The sequence below is a fragment of the Sinocyclocheilus rhinocerous genome, unplaced genomic scaffold (genome assembly GCF_001515625.1).
Source record: "Sinocyclocheilus rhinocerous isolate Xijiao unplaced genomic scaffold, SAMN03320098_v1.1 scaffold2852, whole genome shotgun sequence".
Taxonomy (NCBI): Eukaryota; Metazoa; Chordata; class Actinopteri; order Cypriniformes; family Cyprinidae; genus Sinocyclocheilus; species Sinocyclocheilus rhinocerous.
This window is the reverse complement of record NW_015646497.1, coordinates 165099-174987: the sequence shown is the minus strand read 5'-3', so window position 1 is coordinate 174987 and position 9889 is coordinate 165099. Positions and strand designations below refer to the sequence as shown.

Sequence of the window (9889 nt, the reverse complement as noted above, 5' to 3'; positions counted from 1 at the left end):
ACAAATACATTTACATATTTATGTACTTAATAAAAATACCCTGCAATTGTACTTTTAGTATACTAAACTAGACTGCTAGTCTGCTAAATTGGAACAACTAATTTAAATGCACTTTAATTGTGCAGAAATAGTGCTGAAGTCCAACTAAAGATATACTGAAGTATATTTAATTGTGCTAAATCTTTTGTAGAGCTGATTTACAGCTAAATCGCATCTTGCAGCATTAACACTGGTATTGAACTGACTGAATCCACACTCGAATAATGAATAATGACATTGCTGCCTTTTGCAAAACTGTCCTAGTGAAAAATAAATACACTAAAATGTATTTGTAATACATTTATTTCATGCTGAGTATGCTACAAATACATTTACATATTTATGTACTTAATAAAAATACCCTGCAATTGTACTTTTAGTATACTAAGCTGGTATACTTAAAGTCTGCTAAATTGGGAGAACTAATTTTGTACTTAATGCACTTTAATTGTGCAGAAATAGTGCTGAAGTCCAACTAAAGATATACTGAAGTATATTTGATTGTGCTGAAGTGGAACTACTGCAAGTATCCTTTAGGTAAACTTGCATTTAAAGGCCGATATTATTCATTTGGGCAAAGAGCACTAATGACTTGTTTAAGACTTGAAGCTAAAAGTTGAGGACTTGCAACTCGACTTGGACTTGCCTGTCTTGACTCGGGACTTGACTTGGGACTTGTCTGTCTTGACTCGGGACTTGACTCGAGACTTGAATGCAAAGACTCGAGACTTACTTGTGACTTGCAAAACAACGACTTGGTCACACCTCTGGTAAATACGGTAATAGATTTTAACTGTAGGATGAAATAAATACTTTTTTTCACTAAGGAGTACCTAGCAGTAAAATATATGTGCTACTGGCTATGTTTGTCATCTACAATACCGATGACGTCAGGGCACTTTAGCTTTACTGATAGGGCTGAGGGGATGTACATAACACAAAAAGGTTGTGCAGATCACTCTCACCAATATAAAGGGAAGAGTCTTCTCGTCTGACGTGATCATCGATGTAAGACACTCCCAGAGGCTGCAGGGGTGTCGCTCCAATCCCCAGAAGCATTTGCGCTCCGATCAGCAGCAGGTACATCATGTTGGTATTGGTTCTATTCCCACAGATGTAACCAGGATCAGAGAGCCCTGCTCGACTTGTATTGGAGCATACATCCTTTCCCTGTCCCACAGGTCGTGACTCTCCAGACTGATATTCATACTGGTGGGTTAAGAACTCAGGCAGCGCCGACAGTAACGCTCCCAGCGCCATCACGATGCCCCCACAACCAATCAGCCGCGGCCGATGGGCCCTGGCCCCAAAGTAGCTGACGAATAGGATGAGGGCAAGGTTGCCAATCTCAAAGCTGCTGGCGATCACACCCACGTCAGCGCTCTGCAAGTTGAAACGTCGCTCTAGCGTGGTGAGGACACTGACCTAAAATATAAAGAAACATACACCGTTACAAAGCTGTATGCACATTTGAACTGACACCAAATCACTAATTGTCTGTTAATTTAAAAAAATCTATATTCAAAACTCACAATATTTCATTCATGGCTTAGGAATCTTAAACAGCATAATTGGTGAGATTTTGTTGAGAACGTAGATGCTGTATTGAAGGTATAAATCAAATGTAAACATCCATATGAGTGTTGTCAAATTGTTATTATTATGGACTTTGATGAGTATTTTATACAATTATTTAAACAATTTAATAATGTGCCATTCAAGTCATCTTTTATTCATAACATTAAATACCTCAGATAAAGCACAAGGTAGGGCAGAATTGTTCATCAGACAATTTCATAAGTCATCGCTATAGAAAATGACAAATCAATCATATCACTATACTCCCAACCCTACAGAGCAGACGCATTCATGTAATGATGTAACTGTGTGCATCTTTCTCTTGTACTGAAAGCTAACTTCTTCTAGCTTCTAGGGAAGACGATTTTAACGTTTATTCCATTAAACTGACTAGTATCTATGTTTATGTTACTGGCAACAAATTGCACATTTTTGTCACTGAATTCTGTTGTTTGGCACCTTTTCAGAGTACTTATCCTAATTGTTATTAGTGCCATTTCTTAGTTACATTTTCTTTTTTCTTGTTGTATATATAGTCAGAATACTAAGAAAACTAGAATATATAGCCTAATGGTAGCTATTTGTTTAAAAAAAACAACTAAAAAACAAACTGAAATAAGTACCAACAACTGAAATATATAGTAAATATATAGTAAATAGCTGGAATCAAAGACCTTCAATAAAATTTAATAAATATAATTGTATTATCACTCTTTATTTTGGTAATTATTTTTTTAAAAAAAAAAAAAAAAAAAAAAACTGAAATAAGTACCAACAACAACTGAAATATATAGTAAATATATAGTAAATAGCTGGAATCAAAGACCTTCAATAAAATTTAATAGCAATCCTTTTTCTGTTTTCTGTGATGGTGCACATAATAAACATTACTGTAAATGCACTAGTTAGCAAAAGTCTATTTTCCATCAGTCCTACCGAATTTCAACCAAAAAAACAAGGAGTCACCCTAATAACAAAATATAAAATTGAAATGACAAAATTATTAAAATTGTTATAAACATGCAAAAAAGGTAAGAAATAATTGTCCATATTTACTATTCCACAGTAATATTGTCCCTATATAGTGACCAGTCACAGGGCCTAGCCCTAGACACTAGTGAATATTAATTGAAAAGTTAATAGTGAAATTTAAAAGAAGTACTAGTCCATATCAGATTACTTCTAGTAATTAGACAATTAGTACTACAGTAACATAAAATATTTTAAGGAATAAATGCCAAAACGGCTTGCCATATCTCATCGCTCTGACATAATCTGATCATTCTGACATATTTTTATGTGCATATAAGTGGCTCAAAGACAAAATAAGGTAATCGTTCGTTGAGATTACCTTATTTTGTCTTGGAGCCACTGATGCAGATGATGCTGAAAAGGAGAGAGAGGTATTTGACCACTGGCCACTCACTGGACTGATGATCATTTTTCATTATAGCGCCTCTAAATCATAAGGAAATAAAGCAGTCGCGATACACACGCAAGAATCCCTATACCTCACGATGCTGCTTATTTCTATCGCTTTAGGGAAAAAATAAGCGATGCGCACCGGACACCATTCAATGTCATCCACATACAGTACGTACGCAGTATGAGCTGCGTGTGTTAATGGCTCGACTCACCAGATAGGCTCCTACAGTGCCCTGTGCCAACATTAAGGCACATTCTGATATGAGGAATATTTTGATGTTGGAGAAGCATGATGTCTTCTTCTGGCACTCGTCTGGCTCAGTGTCTGGCGTGCTTCCCTCCGCGTACATCCTCTGATGCGGACTGCAGCAAGCAGAAAGACAGGCTCGGACAGAAGGTGACCATTGAGGACGAGTGCAAATGGATCCTCAACAAGACGTGCGCGGCTCCATTAACATCGCCTCCGGTTCCGGTCCGCGTTCGAATTGAATCGTATGAAATAAATCTTGAGCGTCCTTAGTAGGCTACTGTCACCTCAAAAACTGCGCACTCGCGTCTGATCCGGTGATCTGAATGGTCCAAAGGAACCGACGGAAGACCACGGCAGCCTATTAATAACCATGAACATCACCGACACACGGAAAATGCGATTCGGTGTTACGTGAGACGGTTACCGTGAGGAGAGTTAGCCGGTGTGTGTGGAGGACTCAGCTCCTGCGTGTCCTCATCCACACCAAAGCCTGCACCAAATGATGACCTCGCTCTCCTTTCCCTTTCTACTGGCTCTCTTTATTTCCTCCTCCTCCCACAAACACATCTATATTAGATAGATAGATAGATAGATAGATTTTATTAATAATTTTATCAATAATAAAAAGGCTGCATCAAGAGTAAAAAAAAACAGCTTTAGTTTTTAAAATGAGTGCAGTTTCTGAATTGTCAAAGTGATTATTATTACCAGACTAAAAATAACCCTCAGTATGTGTCCCCTGAGAGCAATGTGCCAAACTAGGGATGAGCTGCTGACCAAATGATCACACAGGCCTATATTAAAGCTAGCCTACAGTTCACCCTGAAATACAACATCTGTCAGCATTTACTTGCCTGATGTTGTTCCAAAACCTTTGACTTTATTATAATGTCAAGCAGAATGACAATTTCAGTCATTCACTTTCAGTGTAAGGCAGAAAAAGGTGCAAAACGTGAGATAAATGATAACAGGGCTTTTATTTTTGAGTGAACTGCCCCTTTAATTTTACCATGTGTAATAGCATGTTATAACTGCAAAATGTTTTTCCTCAATATTTTTGTCTTCCAGTACAAATATCTAAGCATTCTTAAAGCAATATACATTTAGCCTAATAGACATGCAAATTACATAAGATAGTCTTGTTTTTTGACAAATGCATCAAAATTAGGAGTTTTTTTTTTGTTGTTGCTTAAAACAATATCTGCCAATGGGGTCAGAAAATATTTTCCCCCCCCTTTAAATTATTTTTCTGGCAGATATCATATCATCACTAGTTTTTTTCATCACTAGTTTGATCAATTTGTCAGAAAACAAGACGTTATATCTTTAGTCATGTTGCATTTCAAGTAAATGTATTTTGATTTAACAATATTGAGGTATTTATACTTGAAAACAAGACAAAAAGAAAACATCTTGAAGTGTATATGATGTTTGATATATAGACTTGTAAGTTCTTGGTCTGCAATTTAACAGTAACATTCTCCTCTAGTCAAAGTGAAGAGGAACAGTTGTGCTCAAAATTATTCATACCCTTGGTAAATATGATCAAAGAAGGCTGTGAAAATAAATCCGCATTGTTTATCCACTTGCTCTTTCATTCAAAAAAAAAAATAATAATAATCTAACCTTTAATTAAAGTAAGTGAAAGTGGGGGAAAATCACATTATGAAACAAATATTTTTCTCTAATACACAAAAAACAATGTTGTTTGGGAGGGTTTCAAGAAAAAACTAGAAAAGAAAACGCTCACATCCAAAAACAAACTCCATCATATTTATTTGTCAGACACGACTGGAACTTTAAACGGGATTGGGTTCATTGGTCAGATGAAACTAAAAAAATTGCTTTTTAGCAACAAACACTCAAGATGAGTTCGGTGCACACAGGGATAAAAAGTACCCCATGTGTACAATGAAATATACTACTGGATCTTTAAGGGTGGTACCATGCTGTTTCATGCATTCAGAGTTGTATGAAGGAATGGTCTCTGATCTCCTGTCAGATGTTCTCTAAACTCTTCAGGCATTATAGGTGAAGACTAACAGCTGTTCTCTTGGCAAAAGGCGGTTGCAAAAAGTATTGGATAAAAGGGTATGATTAATTGTGACCAACGTGTATTAGAGAAAAACATTTCTTTCATAATGAGATTTCTCTCCCATTTTAAATTCTTATTCTCCAATGAAAGGTTAGATTTTAGTAAATTTTTTAAATAAAATATCTAAAGGATTGATGATACAGATTAATTTTCACAGCCTTCTATGATCATATTTACCAAGGGTATAAATAATTTGGAGTACAACTGAAAATATTAATTATGTATCATGAACTCATTGTCAGTCTGAGCCACTGCACAGCACACAGAAAAAAAAATGGTAACTTAAAAATACATTCTAAATTAACTGATTTTAAATAAAAATGTAATTTAACTTTACTGAATCAACCTGAATATATTAGGTGACACCAACAAAACTAAATTAAGATCAGGTAGAAATAGCTCTTTATCTTAACAATTACAGGACAGCACTTTTTAAAGTGTGGTTCTGTAATTAATGTTAATTGTCCGTACTGTCTATAAACATTTGGAATGACTAAAATACTCCAAATGCAAACAGAAGTAATTTTTTTAGTCACTTAGATAAAAGACAATAGACTGCATCACACAGCAGTCATTTAGTGTGGCTATATTCATAGCATGTGTGATTGTTGGTAATCACTGGTTTTACGCCGAAGGTCTCTGTGCTTCAATACTCTGAGGCAAAGACAATTTACTGCTGCCTGGAGAATGGACTCAGCAATAGCATAACAGTATATCTCAGACTGTCTTTGGAGGCAGGGTTGATTCACACACACACACACACACACACACACACACAGTATTGACTGGTTGTTTTTTCTTTTTTTATCCACCCTACAGAGCAAGACTCACCACTCCTTGTGTTTTCCCATCTGTCTATGGCTCTGCTGGGCCTTTACAGTGATTCATATTGAGCCAAACGGCGCTGTACTCAATTATAGCATCATAGACCCCTCTCTTTTTCCAGCACTTGCATCATCCCACCAGCTTCTTGTCTTTTACAATTAAATTATACAATTCAGCTAGTACGTAAAAGCACTAGTTGAAATGTATCTGGCGATTCTAGTTAGTAGAACTCAGTCTTGTAAGTTCAACCAAGGCCATATACTGAATTAAAGCATACGTTTTGTTTTCTTGCTTGATGTCCTAGTTTTAATAATACCATACACGAATATTCATCGGTTGATATGATGTAATTCATAATTAATTTGCTGTAGTGGGCTGATCCACTGACTTCAGGCAGTGGATATGAAAGTGTTGCTGCAGTAACAGCCTGATTCTGAATGTCAATAAAACAGACAGTTTGTACTATTGTACTTAAAGAGACCCAAGGGAACTCCAAACATCACCTTTTACACAACACCTAATTTTCTATGCACAAAATTCATGCATGGATCATTTTATAAAATGAACTATCCAACAAAACTAAAAAAAAAAGGCAGCATGCTGGTTATGGTATACTGTTTATTTTAGTAAGAAAGCATGTTTTATACATGAGTACTGATCACTGTAATGTATTAATGTAATGGCCATACATTGGTCTTGGTCTTGTCTTCCACATTGAGCCACTGTGGTCTTGACTACAATGTTCAGTAGCCTTTAACCCTTAAAACCTGAGGTGTCAAATACATGCTTCCAATAATCTTTTTGTAAACTACATGAAGAAAAATAGAGATTGCCACCTAAGCACTGCTACTTTGTGCAAGTTTGCATTTACATTCAAAATATTCAATGAATATGAATATACACAGTATAATGAGTGAACGATTACGGCAAGTTAAAAGGCAAAAACAGACAGCTTGGTGCACTTAATACTGAGTTTAGGTAAGTATGGATAAATGCTCTCAGTATGGAGAATATAGTGCAAGGGGGCATCTAGTGGTCTAATGATGTAGTACACTGCACTGTGAAACCACAACAGAAGAATCAAATTATTTATCTTTATTCAGTTTCTATAAATGTGTCATAAGGTAATCTAGTTCATGCATAGTTTACAACCTTACGTTGACTTAGATTTTAATGGTGTAAGCTTTCACAGCATTTTAAAGTAAAATGATCATAAAACATTTTATACCAGGATATCGGTATAACATTAGTGCCGCTTTTATACTGTTATACTGTATGGATACTATTTTAAAAACGTGTATTTTTACATTTATTTAATATGTTCAATGTAAAAAAGAAAAAAAAGTCTAAATCATTGTACTGCTGAGTTGTTTATATTGCTAATGTGAGGATGAACTATTTTTAAGCTTCTCACTGCTCATGCCTACAGGAGGGAAAGACAAAGAGAGGAAGAGAGATGTAACTGGAATATATGCCACATCCAAGGATGCAGTCATCACTGGGCAGAGGAACCGGCGATCTCTCTACATCTCAGCCAAGGTTGAACATGTCTCAGAAACTCCATTCAACAGAGTTGCTGTTTCTGCTGTTCCAAATATCAGCACGATTGTGGGCTGGAGGCAAGATGCCACAGGTTTTCACAGATGTGCTGATATTTGGTCAACATGTGATACTGCATAATAACAGTTTAAGAAACAAGTTAATATTAAGTAACTGACATTTTACACAAAACCATTGTCTATTTTTGTTCTAACAACAAAAATAGTTCCAAAATGAGTCCACATCAGCAAATCAACATTGTGACTGGCAGCACACTGTAGTCATGTTTCCTTCCTGAATGAATCGGTGTTTTAAATTAACTGGTTGAGTTGAGTGAATGATTCAAAGACTAGGAATAGTCCGTCCAAAAAAAATTCTGTCACAATTTACAGACCCACATGTTGCTCCAAAACTATGGTTTTTTTTTTGCTGCTGAACATAAAAGAATATATTTTGAAGCATAATGATAACTAAACAGCTTCAGTTCCCATTGACTTCCATTGAATGTACAAAATACAGTGTAAATCAATGGGAACAGAAACAGCTTGGCTATCAACAGAATAATAGAATTTTCATTTTTGGGAAGACTATCCCTTTAAGATGAATCTGGTAAATAAATAATTCAATGACTCAGTCATAAAGACAGTCACTTGTTGGCAGATACTGGCGATGATATAACCTGCAGAAAGAGTCACTGAAAAATCTCCATGTTTATAGCAAACACTGACATCCTGTTTACAAACAGTCCCAGTAACAGTATACAGTCCATAGGAACCAAAACATTCAATTCACCCCTATGGAATATTTATCTAAATAGAATTAGGTGCATTACACATACATACAATATAGATATGGAATTATGTTAAAATTTAAGCCTGTTAATATGTATGCTTATGAGTGATGTATTGTCACATCTCTTTCAGTTTAAATTAATTTTATGTTTACAATTAATAAATAAAGATGACAAAAGGAGACATGATAAAACCAGTGCTGGAACATTTGGATAAAAATAAAGGACTTGGATTTCATAAAGATGCTTAATGTTCTCGTCCCTGAAACTGAAACCGTTTAAAGGCTACAAGGCTTTCAGAGTGGAATCGGTAGCTTGTCTGAGCTCAGCGTTTGTCCTGCTGTGGGACACTCTGACCTTCCTGACAACACTTTTTCACATCACATGTGTCTCTATTGCCTCTGAGCATGATACTACTAAGCACATCACAAACCAATAACAAAATCACACACGCGCGGACACACACTTGTTTCACTTAGTGAGGACATTGTATAGACTTCCATTGATTTTATATAATATTAATGATATTTTCTGTCCCCTAACCAAACCTATCCTTCACAGAAACACATTTAAATAAAAACAATTAATTAATTAATTAAATTAAATAAAAACATGTTTTGGCCGATTCATAAGTCTTTTTAATTAGTCAGGAGTCAGGACCAGTAAAAATGTCCTCCTCACTACTCATATTATTTCACTAGCCTGTATAAGTGAGTACATTTGACACATACTGACTTTACGATGCAAGTGACTGAAAGGACACACGTTTTTCAGAGAAGCATCAAACTACCAAAACATCTTAATATCTACCAGGTTTTTCTTGCAGTTTATAGACTTTTCAATGACATGCTTTTATCTTACCTCCCTTCTTTAAAATGCATTAGCAAACTAACCATAAGCCTCCATTAGCCACGAAAGGAGAGGTCCTTTGATCACATTTGGCTATTATCTTAATTAACCACGCCTCCGGTGATGCTGCGATTCGACACTTAAAGGGGTCATATGATGCGATTTCAATTTTTTTTTTCTCTTTGAAGTGTTACAAGCTCTTGGTGCATAAAGAAGATCTGTAAAGTTGCAAAGACTAAAGTCTCAAATCCAAAGAGATATTCTTTATAAAAGTTGAGTCAGCCACACCTACCTAAAACGGCTCGTTCTAACACGCCCCCACATGTCTACATCACTATGTGGGAAGATTTGCATAACGCCGCCCAAATGTTCACGCAAAGAAAGAAGACGTAACTTATATTCTCGCTGTAGTATTGTTGTTGCCACCGCCATGTCGTGAAGGCGCTGTGTGCTTCGTTGTGAAAGCGAAACTACTTTCTTTGGTCTTCCAAAAGAGGAC

General features: G+C 35.9%; 1 protein-coding gene across 1 annotated transcript in view; it reads right to left on the bottom strand.

Annotated features, from left to right (window-relative positions):
- The window catches only part of slco3a1b (solute carrier organic anion transporter family member 3A1b), a 17091-nt gene extending 13304 nt beyond the window's left edge, over positions 1-3787 (bottom strand). Inside the window, exons 1-2 of the mRNA XM_016512029.1 lie at positions 3255-3787; positions 1005-1464 (exon numbers count right to left, since the gene is read on the bottom strand). Coding sequence (XP_016367515.1) covers positions 1005-1464; positions 3255-3392 — 598 coding nt within the window. The 5' untranslated portion in view covers positions 3393-3787. The remainder of the gene's footprint in view (positions 1-1004; positions 1465-3254) is intronic.
- Between the last annotated feature and the right edge of the window lie 6102 nt (positions 3788-9889).